Source organism: Geospiza fortis, unplaced genomic scaffold (genome assembly GCF_000277835.1).
Source record: "Geospiza fortis unplaced genomic scaffold, GeoFor_1.0 scaffold125, whole genome shotgun sequence".
Lineage (NCBI taxonomy): Eukaryota > Metazoa > Chordata > Aves > Passeriformes > Thraupidae > Geospiza > Geospiza fortis.
Genome location: NW_005054479.1, coordinates 542,686 through 556,391, shown reverse-complemented (window position 1 = coordinate 556,391; position 13,706 = coordinate 542,686). Strand labels below are relative to the sequence as shown.

At 45.1% G+C, this 13,706-nt stretch overlaps 1 protein-coding gene across 1 annotated transcript in view; it reads right to left on the bottom strand.

Annotated features, from left to right (window-relative positions):
• The window catches only part of REEP1 (receptor accessory protein 1), a 41,269-nt gene extending 32,315 nt beyond the window's left edge, over positions 1-8,954 (bottom strand). Inside the window, exons 1-5 of the mRNA XM_031063059.1 lie at positions 8,947-8,954; positions 7,579-7,651; positions 4,712-4,788; positions 2,788-2,908; positions 1,116-1,229 (exon numbers count right to left, since the gene is read on the bottom strand). Coding sequence (XP_030918919.1) covers positions 1,116-1,229; positions 2,788-2,908; positions 4,712-4,788; positions 7,579-7,651; positions 8,947-8,954 — 393 coding nt within the window. The remainder of the gene's footprint in view (positions 1-1,115; positions 1,230-2,787; positions 2,909-4,711; positions 4,789-7,578; positions 7,652-8,946) is intronic.
• Between the last annotated feature and the right edge of the window lie 4,752 nt (positions 8,955-13,706).

Here is a 13,706-nt window from a genome sequence, read left to right as displayed (position 1 = left end):
ACAGCTCTAGCACAGACAGTCGGCAGCACCTTGTAGCAAGGGGCTCAGAGCAAAGGCAGTGCTGCAAAACTGGCATTCCTAGAGCCTATTTATGACTCTTCAGGCTTACATGGCAGCAGCAAAAGTGTTAAGTGTCCTGGAGGCATCACAAAAATGTTATTTCATTGGATATACGATACACAGCACTGCCCTAGCTCCACATTTATCCCAGGTTTCAGTCCAAATTTGGTTTATCTCCCAGTCCCTGGGTGAGAAGAGTCTCCCTACAGAAGAACAACAGCTCAGAAGACAGACCTGACAACATAGTCTGCACAATGCTAGGCAGGGAAAAAGGAGACAACTTTTGGCTCTAGCATATCCTTGTGATCCCAAGTGCATGGCACACCCTTTGGGCTCTCCCCTTCTGTAATACCTTGCTTTCAACAGGCTTTATCAGCTTTATGGTATTTGGCCTCCCAAGGATGCATTTTGCATTTTTGCAGGAAGTAAGGCCAAGGCATACTAAAGTGATGTACTTTAGGTCATAGGAAAAGCATTTGGCAGAGGAAAATAACTTCCTTCAACTCCCATTCCCATGTTGTTCCTACTACCAGTACCCTCCTTGTCCATATGTTTCTAACTATCCTTTTGGCCTGGTAGCCAAGTCTCACCTCCAAAACACACTGTGCACATCGACTCTAGGCCCATGGCCAGAGGGCAGGAGCCCAAAATGCAGTTATCAAGTCCTTGCAGCTTTCATGCAAGAAAAGGAACAACAGATAACAGCTATTTTCTGGGTTTGGCTCTAAGCCAGGAAGAGAGCATAGGATACACCCCTTCAGATGAGACCCCTCATCCAATAACCACTCATCCTGCAAAAGCAACTAATGGCACTTCCCATTCACTCTTACACAACATCCCAGCAGAGAATTACACACCAGTTATGTTATGTGTCTGCCTTGCAGAAGAACTTTTACCCTTCATGAGCTTCATCTTCTTTCCTGTCACTACACAAAATAATGAGAGAACCCCTACTCCCACCATCTCTCTCCCTCCACACTGTGGCTGCTGCTGGCAGTGGAGGCAGAGAAGATGTTAGGGAGTCCTGAGATGTTAATCCTGAGCTGCAGCTTTACCTTTGAAGCTGCCATGACAGCTGCCGTGGCTGCAACGTTCAGCCCCCGCTTGCCAAAGTGCACCAGGGCGTCGTAGCTCCGGTCTTTCGCCTGGATGAGGCAGTCATCGATCTCCTGCCAGAGCAGAACACAAAACAAACTATTAAAAAGCACAAGAAGGACAAGTTCAGGCTTATGCTCCCAGCCTCAGACTCTTGGCAGAGTCAGGTCATACTTTATGGAGGTAGATGTCCTCCATCTCCTCCACTGTGGCTGGAAAGAAGTTCACAGCCAACATTTGCAAAGGGGAAAAGTTTGCTGGGAGGCAATAACTCCTATTGCAGGATTGGAGAACCCTTATTCTACAGATGGAAGATTGGGACCCAAAGTTGGGATCCTGGAACAAGAGAACTCTGCCTAAGCAACATGGACTGATAGCCATTTGCAAATCGTGCGCTCCAAAGACAAATGGGATTGCCTCATAGTTAAAAATACGCACATGATGACACTGGGCAGCTGAAGCTGCACTGCCCTGTGGCCAGGACAGGTGGCCTCAGAAATATCTGGGATATCTCTGCACATCACAGCAGTGCCCAGCTTCAGATGCCCATGGAACTAGTAGGCCCAGAGCTTCTGGACTTTGATGCTGCTCAATTTACAGTGAAACAGTTGGGGAGCTTCCTGCCCTTATTGTCCCTCCCTCAGGACACTGGGGTCTGCATGATAATGATAGCAAGGACTTCTAGCTCTCAAGCTGGTGGATGTGCTGGGTTAGTGGGGCCTGGAGGCTGTGAGGAGCTGCTGGCTGCTCTCCCTATTGCCCATAGGTAAGAGCTGGCAGCTCAAATTGCTCGAGCCCTACTTGGGAGAAGCACAAGCAAAGGGAAGCAGAGACAGAGAATTGATTCCCACTGTCCTTCTTGGACAGGACTGAGATCCAAATGCTCCTTCACTGCCTGTGACTAAAGGGAGAGCTTTCATCTCCAAGTTGCCAGCGCAGGAAACAGTTACTCACTCAGCAGTTTTCCTGTTGGTATGTGACAATAGCTGCTCTTGGTCCATTTATTCTCATGAGCCAAATGGATCTGCCTGACACTGTCCCGTTCACAGCCACAGGAATCTCCCAGGCAGGCAGATGATAGCCAAGTTGTAATGTCCCCCTCCCAAAATTAGCATCTTTAATTTGAGCAAGACATTTTTTAATCTAGGACCTCAACAGGCTACATGCCTTTTTTCACCACACTACACAGCTAGGCATGTGCTTGCTAAGCCCATTTTAGACTGCCTGGGCTGTTTGTCTCTGCTGTACAATGTTTTAGGCAGAACAAAGCTGAGGAGTCCTGGCTGCCAGACCAAGTTTCTCTATTTGTTATATCCAGCCACAACAGAGCACTCCAACTATAATCAGTCAGTACATGCAAAGTAGCTCAGGAGGTATTTTTATTCCCCTCCCTCCCACCTTCTCAACTGCACCAAAATGAGTTAATAAGTGTGAGTGCACTGAACAGATGCCAGTATTTAAAAACACAAGAACCACAAAGAACAAAAACATCAACCAAAAAGAGGGGATCAAATGATAGAGGAAGAGAATCAGCAACTCTCAACCCTTCAATGGAAATGAATGATACAGGGACTGGAATAAACACACCATAGTTCTGTTCCACCCAGAGAGGACCCAGGCACTTGTGATTACCTTTTCTTTTGAAGACAGAGTTGGATGAACAAATTTCCTGTACAGGAGGCTGGAGCCTTTTGTGTATGGAGACAGCAGCCAAGCTACAAAAGCTATTTTGAGTTCATAGTAGAATGGAAACCTAGAAGAAAGAGAGGGTTACTGTCTGCTCCCAATTTAACCACTGCCCTTAATTAGAGATGCTCAGCACAAGTAGGGATTTGCCAGCCTAGCTCAAGGCAGCTTTTGCTTGCCAAAAAATCTAAGGATTAAAGTGTATTGACTCAGTTTTGAGCACATCTCAATGATATGGGTGAATCCTTACTTGGTTATCAGGACCATTATTTAATGGTCTGGAAGAAACTCTGACATGTGATAAGAGAAGCTTTCTATAAGCAAAGATCACAGGTGCTGCCTTCACAGTATCCCCAGTCACTGAAAGCAAAGACCAAACCAGCAAACCAATATTTCACTGATATGTATTTATACACTTTCCATCTCCTCTCAGCTTTTAAGCTAACACTTACATGACTAAAATTGAAATACAAGAACCTTTGTTGTCCAAGCAACATAAAGGTGCAGATCCACACTGACTTTCAGGTAGGGCTGGAAAATATGGAGGACATCAACAGCAGGACATGCTTTAGCTGTAACAAGCAGCCAGGCACATCCTGAGATTAAATTATCCAGACTCTTTTCTGCAGGACAGAGGCCAGAGCTCAAGACTGGCCACCCAGCAGCATCTTCATGTGGGCAGGCATGTTGCTGCCAGCAGTGTGAGGAGCAATTGTTACTCTTTGCAAGCAAGAGCAGTGCAGAGGCCTGTGATGGCTGCCCCAGACAGGCTCCTGCTGTGCCACACAGTGCTGTCACTGAGCCAGCTGGGCCAGCCAGCACCCAGGTCTGACACCACGGGCCTCTGCAATGCTCTACTCTGAGCATGGATGTGCCAGGTTGATCTCCCACCTCACTGAGGATCTCTACAGCACACTTGATTTCACAGGCTGGATGAGCCCCCTGCCATTTCTCTTGGCAGACCCACATAATTCATCCTCCAAAAAAAACACAAAGCTCCAAATGAACACAGGAGAGGTAGATCTGCATGCATATTAGATGGACATTAATGTCTTTTATCTCCTTTTCAATAGATCTGACATGTTGCCAAGTTCTCCTGATTTCCTTCATCTGGAGGACTCACTCAAGGCAGGCAGTGCTGTGCAGGAACAGGCTGTAGGGACCATGCACTACAGCCACATTTTCATCCTAAATCTACTGATTTCTGGTAGAAAGGCCTTGTTGCCAACCAAGCAACAAACACTTTCAAACCTGAGCATCCAAAAACCACTGAAACTGAAAAATGGGCATTTATGTGCTCTTGTCCTGACAGAGGTCACCAGGAATCCTTCCACTGGCACTAGAGAGCCACATCAGTGTTGACTGTCACTGTCCTCCATCAAACCAGAAACCCAGCCTAACCAGGAATGTGCCAGGCAAAACATCCCAGGAACAACCACCCACACAGCAACCTACAAAGTCTTGGGCTGCAGGGCTGTTTGCACCTGATCCACACTCTGTGTATTTACTGTAGGATACAGCCAGGCAAGTCTAAAACTCAGCCTGTAGCTCAATCAACTGTTATTTATGTGATGACCTCTGCAGCATCCAACTGGGCAGTCAGCTGTGCCTCTCTGACAGTCAGGGCTGAGACTCCAGTAATGATTTCCCACTAATGAGATACCACTGAGCCTTTCCACTTCTTTCTTTTCGCTGTGACAGCACTGAGAAAGGAAGCATGTCTCCTGCAGACAAAAACCCTCTATGCACTTGAAGCTGCTGAAGCCCTGTACAGGAGTCAATGCACCTTTTTGTGCCATTTTTTCCCCTTGTAAACATTTCCATTTTCTTTTCATCTCATGCCAAAGAGCCTCTTCCCCCTGGTTCTTACCAGCAAAGAAAGATATCCGTGAACGTCTCTGCTGTCGTGAAGAGCGCGAATATGATCCAGTACATCATCCACTTGACCTGGTAAACAAAAACAGTCTCAAACTATCTCTTACAGGCACAAGTGCACAGAATAACTCTCACAGAAAAAGAAACTCTTACCCTCTCACCCTCCCCACTGTGTATTTAGCAATTACTGTGGACTTGAAGGTGCCAGTTTGCCCCACTTCAGCACATAACACGTGTCAGATTTACACAGCCCTTGGGAAGGTGACTGTGGCCTTCAGGATTGGTCTCAGGAAAAGAAGAGCAGCCTGACTCTGTCCTTACAGAAACTCCACTGGCCAGTAGAGCATGACAGCCCTATCACAGAGCATTAAAAATCTCACTTGGCTCAGTTAATAGCAAATGTTAATATAAGGTTGTTGGCCAAACTCCAGTTAAGACAAAATGTAACTACTTACATAATACCTACAGCCAGCAAAAGGTAAAGAGGTAACTGCACATCCCATAATTCAGGGCTCAGGAGAACAATCAACTCACCACAACTTACTGACTCAGTGGGCAGCCCTGGAGTGGCTGTGCCTGCTCCCACCCATACCCAGTGCAGTGACAAGGGCAAGAGTTTAAATCCCTTCCCTTGGGCTTAGGGGGGAATGTTTTATCTCATACTGGTAGTGAAAGCATGTGCTGTGCTCTCTGTTCAACTGGAGAAACTCCACTGCCAGATGATGGTTTCCTTTGGGGTGACAGCAAGAGAGTCTTTGGGGATGGTGACTTGGTCAGATAAACTGCAGCACCCCAAGTAATTCAGGAATTTGGAAATTTTTGTCACTGAGCACTAAATGGCACCTAAAAGCACAGCTCAACTATTCTGAAGTATGTAGTATTGGTTCTTCTTAGGATGGAAAAAGATGGTGAGACAAAGGTTGTTAATTTTACTGACAACAGTTGTTTAATTAGGTGTATTTGAAAATTGAGATCTCTAAGCAGCTTTGCTGGAATGTTAAAAAGCTTAAGGAAGTAAAATCCATGAAAATCCATGAAAATCCATGAAAATCCATGAATTAGAGAATTGGACCATGCTAGCTAAGGCTGGTACAATTGCAATAGGCTAAGGAAAGGCTGGAGGGAAGACAGCACAAGAGGGATACCTACAGCAGGTGCTGCTCTGGGGAACGGAAGATGGAGCCATCAATAAATCTGGATCTCACCAGATTGGAAATTATATCCCCATCTTCTCCCCCAGTCGGTGGGACAGTAGTGATAGTCTCCATCTCCCTGTAAGTACTGGAATGATTCCCTGAGCACCTGTCACTCTGCTGCATAATTGCATTCCTGGGATTTATATTTATGTGCATATTTATATCTATATGTAGTGTTACAACAATAATGGCACTGCCAAATGCCTGAGAGCATCATCTTCCTAGTGCAGCTTCTGCCAGACTTGTTACGTAACTGTGACTCCTCAGAGCCTCAGTGCCAACGTGGCTCTCTCACTTAGACATTACTGCCAGCAAAACTTTTAAACACAAACCAAGACCTGGTGTGGATGGGGTTGGAGCAGCCTAAAACATTCACCAAAATTACTATTACCAAGCAGAAAAAAAATACTTTAGAGTGATATAAGTTTTGATTAATAAGAGAATGTTCCTCCTGTGTCAGTGTAAATTATTACTTCATTTATTATTTTTTTTAGTCAGGCCTTAATGGATACATTGCCACAAGTGCTAAATTAAACTGAAATCAATTGTAAGGGCAGACCAGGTCAGATCAGCTGTTCTACACTTGTGTCACAAGCACATGTGTCTGATGTGAGTTCCTCTTTTACAATTCAATTTCCAACAGGAAATGGAGCCTTCAACAAAATACCTTCCAGAAAGGGACTATGGAAACATTAAGTATCAGTGGCAGACACTGCTTGGAGATGCTTGTGCACATCTTCAGCATTTTCAGGCAAAGAGGCCCTGAGAAACACAGCTGTGCCAGGGCTGCAGAGACATTTTACCTTAAGTATCTGTTGTGTTCTGTAACACTTATGATTCTCAAAATACCCAAAACCATTTTCTGAAGGAGGAAAATTATAAACAAAACTCTTAGCAGCCACAGTGAGTCCCAGATTGAGTTTGCACTAAAGATTTAATGGGATAGACATGTATGCTTTTATCCAGATGAGGAAATGGTCTTGTTATCCTTGGGATCTTGAGAGGATTGAAGAGTCAAGATCTGGAGGCTGAGCTGGGTTCAATGAAGTTAAAAGAGCTCAGGTTGTGAAGGGCACTACAAATCCCACAGGACCCCAACAGCATCCAAGTGCTTTTGATTCTCCCTCATTTCACTTTCCCTTATGGCCCCATATGCCTTTAGAAACCAGGGCCCAGGGAAGATTTTTCAGCAAAAAGAAAAAAGAGAGCACACCCAGCTGCCAGACCTGCCTGTAAATAGGTCGCTCTGCAAGGAAGGATGTTTCTGTCTGAGGATTCAGTCATATGCACTTCTAGTTGCCTCCTCTTATCCTTGTTTTGAATGAGCAGTTAAAGCTTCAAGGCTTTTTGAAAAGGCTTTGATTTATGCTGCTCTTCAGAAACAAAGAAGAGCACACAAAGCTCTGGATGCCAAATGCCTTTTAAGTCTGCTGTGCATCTCACCACCAGAGGAGCAGCATGCATTTGTCAAGGAGCACATCAGCTCTGCACTGGAGCCAGGAGCACAAACCCAAGGCTCATTTGTGCCCAGCAATCAACCAGCCCACCTTCAGGCCAGTCTGTCCCTTTATGAGCTTTCCCAGAATACAGACAACACTTTTCCAATGTGGTGAGGAGCAATCTTAGAAAACAACCCTCCAGCATAGCCACAAACCTCAGTACTCACATATTCTTTGATGTCCTTTGATTTCACGGCTTTGTAAGAATAATATGCAGGGTAAAGTGTGCCAAATATAAGCCTGGAAAAAACAAACAAACAATAAATGGATTAAATTGATTTCCTGTCACAGGGAAAGATTTTTTTTCCCCCCTGTGTTTTAAATGTGGGTTTTACACTGGTAAAAAGTGTTGGGATTTGATTTAAGCTTGAGTGCACTAAGTACAGCACAAGAGTGATTTTGCATCACTGAATTCAGAGCAGCTATTGCCAGTGACTTGAATGAAGAGCAGAGATTCAGGTTGTTTTTCATTTTGCAATGGTTTCCAAAGCTGTACCTTATGAGTTACACACAAAACAAAATAACCAAACCAAACAAAAAAGGCCAACACCACACTTTCAAAAGGAAATTAAAAGTCTGATCTTGAAACAATCTACTGCAACACCAGGAATATGGGAGTATTTCTTTCAGAGAGAGAATTATTTGTCTAAAATCCCTTCCACCTCTATTCAGTACTCTGAAAAGCTGGCAGATGATAAACCAGGATTCAGGTTCTACTGGTGCAAGGGTTTGGGTGCCTTATCCTACATTAAACCTGGTACAGGGAAGGAGCTTGCACTGTTCAGTAAAGTCAATTTGGGCTCATGAAAGGAGAAGGAATCTGCCCACCAAGATATGACAACAAGATTAGGCTTAAAAGTCCTAGCTCTGCTGCTCTTTCAGACAGCTTCCTTTCATTTTCAAGCCTGAAAGGGATGCTGTCACCTTCAAGATTTCATGTAAGAAAGAAAGAGGGATCTGTAAGTTAAAAATAGCACTACTGAGAAAAACACGTGGAGAATTTTTTATCCTAGGTTCTCTCTGCATCACTGCCTACATGCTTATTCACTTGGATTATTCTGGACGTAAGCATAGGCTTGTCAAAACCACTTTGCCCTGCCCAGATTTCAGTCAGTTTTATTCAAAGCAGGAGGATGATGCTGCAAAGTCTAAATTTAATAGATTGCAGGGTAATGTTTATTGGCTTGCAACTACCCATCCTTCTGTTGAAGCTTTTGCTTTTAATTCACACAACTGTTTCCTCTGCTCCTGGGAATGAAAATGATCAATGTTTCAATCCCTAATTGTGGAGCCACATGGACCCACAGTCATCTTTTTCCACCCTGCCAGCAGTGACTGTGTGCCGAGGGACTCGTAATTACAGTCAAGTCCATTACGTGCATAAGACATTAAAAATTAACACTCTGGGATATGGTGCACCATCATCCTTCCTGGAGCTCAGGAAGGTATTTATGAAAGAATGGGGTGAGCCAGCACACATCTTGATTTCCAAAGCACTGACCAAAGGCAATCTGCCTGCTATTCATCATGCTCACTGTAGCATGGCTTAGCAGAACCTGAAGCACAGTGCAGACTTCAGAAAAGCAGCTACTGAGAGAGGAGATTCAACATTTCACAGAGGCTTCCCACTGGTTTCAAAAAGCTTTGCTGGTAGCAGTCAGCTCCAAACCTATTTCATTCAGAGGGGCTGGTGCTATCTGCAAGGATCAGATACAAACACTCAGAAAGATCCTGGGAAACCAAAAGGGGTTCTGTCCCTTGTAGTATCCCACCAAACAGCAACATGGGTTAAGGCAAGGATGAACACACACACGGTAACTTGATCCTGAGATATAATAACAAATATTCCAAGTTCAGTGGTAGCAGGACCTAATCCAAAGAAGAAAGAGTTCACAAAAGGAAGAAAGCTACAATACTCAGAAAATAACAGCTGAGCACATGAAAAATATTTTTGGCTCTCCTTATAAAATGCACTGCAATGCTGTTCTTCCTTCTTGGCCTAGACTGGCTGCTATCTCACACTTTTATTTCCTGCAAATAATCACAGAATGATTGATATTCACTTCCTCAGCTTGTGCTGGTAACAGAAAGTCACTGGATCCTGAAGAAGCAAATGGTTTATAGGAATACCAGAAAATAATTAGTTGCAGACGATAAATACTTGGGAAAAAAATCCTGTGAGGGAAGGAAATTGCAATAATTTTGCATGTTTAAAGCAAGGGACAGTTAATAAGGCGACATGATCTCCCTAAACTGGAGATTGAGAGTTTCACTGATTTGCCTTGCAGTGTGTTGTGTGCATATATGGACATTTATTACTGCTGTGGTTTACCAGGCTGAAAATTGTTTTAAGGAATGTTGGAAGCCAGTCTTGTCATTGCTGTGGCTTACTAAGTGGCTTGGGGTCACAATCTCTGGGTACACTCTACAAATGGAAGACAAAAGATGTTTGGGCATTTCTGAAAAGCATATTCAGGGGTTTTAAGACAAATATTTGCATATAGAGATATTCCAAAAAGTCTCTTGAAGTTACTGTCTTCACTTGGCTTTGGATCAGGGTTGAGTACAATTGATTTAATTCAAACACACACATTAATCCTGCATCTCTTCCCTCAGTTCCTCTACCCTGCTGAAGACAATAATTCTCACTTCCCCCTCATCCAAGCTTCCTGTGTAATTAAAGTTATTGTTGATTCCTGCCTTCCTTCATCTCCATGCTCAGAATGCTGCCAAATCACCCCTTCTGCACGCTACACACAAACCTGAGGCTGACCCTTTGTCCCTCCTTTGTCCCTTGAAAGCCATAAAGTCTTTCTTCGTCCAAGTCTCCTTTCCACCTCTGTGTGATCTCTACCCCACCTGGACACACCCATGTTTAAACCCTTCTCCCCTGTCCCAGTCAGCCTCACTCCCAGCCTAACAAGCTGAAGTAACTTTGCTTTCCATGCCTGAAAAACGTTGTTCCTAACCCCTGTTGGTTTGCTCTTTTATCACATCCTACCTCGGTCCCTTCTCTCCTTTAATGACTGCAGTGCCACCACCCTCTTCCTCTGCTGTTCTCTGTATTTATTCTCCCACACCCTGGAGCTCCTGTGCTCCTTGCTCTCCCACTGCCCATCAGTCCATTGCCTCCAAAACAAGCTGTTCCCTGGCACTCATCCTGACAGCCCCCAGTCTGAGACTGCAGCCCAATTCCAACCACACCATTCCCCAGTCCTCCTCATCTCTGTATCCTTCTTCTGCCACACTTCTGATGTTCTCTGAACAGATCACAGGACTTTCAACTTTCTTCCCACCTCCCCAGAATCACAGGACTGCCCCTCAGTTCCCTCCCACAGCTGCCAGCTGAGCTGGGACTCAGATGTGCTGTAACTCTTTCTGTGTTATAGGCACTGTCTGTCTGTCTGTCTGTCTGTCTGTCTGTCTGTCTGGTGCTGGCCAGCCAAATTAATGACCTACCTATGGAGTCAGCGCTGCAGCTTTTACCTCCTGGCAGACAATGCTATAAATAATCTCCTATCCAGCAGCTAATTCTTAGGAATAATGTAGGAAATTTATATTTGAGACCTCTCTGACCCATTTGTTTTGGCCACAACCACTTTGCAGATCCAAAAGTTTTGCAGCAGTGGAAAAACAGACAACTTAAGTCTCATTTCCTTAGGAAACCAGCATCAACCCACTCCCCACCCATTTCCATCTTTCAAAGCTTCTTTGAATGAGCTGTGTACCCAAGAAAGCCTTGGCCCTTTTACCTTCTGTGCAGAAGCAGATATCCTGATCATCAAACCTCCCAGAGCTTGATGCAGAAGAGCTGCTACATTTAAAGCTACAGAAATGTTCTGCAGTCCGGGCTAAAGACAGCACACACCCTCAGGGTACAGAGAGAGACAAGGAAGTGGTGACATCCATCAGTGAGCCAGGAAAAGCTCACTTGCAGCACTAAACAAATAACCACAACAACCTGACAGTTCTTACACTGCTCTGTGCTGGAGGTCTACACCAATTACAATCACCTTGAAAAAGGACAAAACAGCAGCTGTAAAGAAATCACTGAAGAGTCAAATAATTGTGCAACAGGAGGCAAAAATCTAAGTAAAAGGTTAGTCTGCCTAAAGAATAGGATAAGGATTACTGCTGAAAATCCTATAATCCTATTAGGCACTTCAGCAGCAGCAATCCCCAGCCTGGATCATTACATGTGGTTCTGGTCATTCTTTGTCAAAAGGGAGACACAAAGGCAGGAGGGGAAAGAGAAGGACAGGGAAAGTGGAAGTGCACTGGGGAGGATCCATAACAGGGACTGGAAAGGTTGTAATTGCTTCTTTTGCAACAAAGATGGATAACTGAGGTTATTTACTCCTCCTGATGCAGTACAAGGATGCTCAACTCAATAAAGAGAACAAAGGCAAAAGGAGGAGAGAAACCCCCTGTACCACCAGGAGATATTATGTGGAATGGATGAACTTAATTTATTAATATAATTACATTATGTAGGATTTGGGGTTTGGGTTTCATTATTCAAGTTTACCATTAAATGACACAGGAAACGATGAAGCTTCTCATGGTGTGGGGTTTCCTGGTTGTCAGGGGAATAGTAAAGCAATTGAACTGTTGGCTCCTCTTTAACAAACCCTGTCATATTCCAGGGGAGCAGCTGCATCATCACCAAAGCTCCTTCTGTCTCCACTTACCAGGACAGCCACAGTCAGACCTGGCTGTTATATCCTTCTGTTCCTTCTCTGGATCTGCTGGAGCAGTGGTCTGACCATCACAGAGCACAGGCTATCCCAGATGTGACAGTATCCCTGACAGAATCCATGCTACAGTCTGGGGAACAGCCTCAGAGCTGCTACCATGACCTGGGAGGCTCCCACAGGACATCTTGGGCTCTGATTTGGTGATGCTGCTTTCCTCACGGAGATGTCATTTACCCACAAAATTAACTCTCATGCTCCATAAAGACGGAAAGGCTCTTAGTGATTCTCAGGAGTTCTTGCCAGGACTCAGGTTACCTCCAGAAATGCCTGCACATCCACTCCCTTGAGCACTTTTAACCACAGGGGTATTTTCTGGGTAGTAACCGGCTGTTACAAATATACCAACGTGGGCTATCTACATCCCAAGGCTCCCAAGTTTTGCTCCTCTAGTTACCATGCCACCAGCAGTGTTTGGGCTGCCCAAACACTTAGAACATTGTACCATCACAACACAAATAGAACAGCCCTTATTTTGCCCATAAAAAACAAATGTTCCCATTTCATAGCACACAGCAGCCAAGACAGCAACTTCTGTGCACAGGGATGGACACATTTAGGATTCATTGAGATATTTCCTATTTTCTCAACATGTTTACTGGCTAGTAGTGCGTGCTTCTGTCACAGACAGCAGAAGCTGAGCTGGCACCATGCCAGCATTCCTCAATGATACCACCAAGAAGGGTGCCAATAGGTTTGTGTTCCTTATTATCAGTCCTAATTAATGTCCCCACAGTGCCACAGATTAAAAATGAACAGCACTAAAGGTTCCTGGTTGAAATCCAGCAGTCAAGGATGTGAAAATAAGCAATGTACAAGGTAAGGGAAAGGGTTAATTTGAGTCCCTGGACAGGCCAAATGCCTGATATTCAAGAAGGGGCTGGGGTGGAGGAAGCACCAGCTGCAGAGGAGCTATATTCCTATGTTCCCCCGGAGGTGGCTCCTGCAAATTCTTTGCAGTCACTGTGCAGCAGAATGGTGGCTCCAGGGAAGCCAGGAACTCGCCTGCTCACCCTCAGGGTGACAGCTGACACCATCCCCACCTTGGCCCCAGGAGATGCGGATACCTGACCATGCCAGACTGACACCCTGATACACCCTGAGAATACTTATGACAAAAATATCTCTCAAGGAAAGCACTGGGTCCTGATACCCCTGAGACAGATCAGGGTCACTTCAAACTCCACTTGCATCAAACATCCTCGTGGGGCTGCTTCAGCGCCCAAGGACAAACGTGCAGGTGTGCCCATGTCACTCAGCCAGTCAGGCACTGCCTTTGCAGGCAAAGCTCCACTTGCACAGCCACCCAGCACATCCCTCTGCTTTGGGAAAGTTTCCTCTGCACCTCCTTGGTGACCTGCTGAGCTCTCCTGGCCTGCTAGGACCACATCCTCACGTCCACACTTCCAAAGCACACACACACTCACGCCAAGGGAGCAGAAGGCACTCCCAGGAGAGCTCTAACACAAAGATGCTCTGCTTTCCATCCAGATCCACCTCTGACTTCTCAGCCAGGTTACTACAGAAGCAAAGTGAAACTT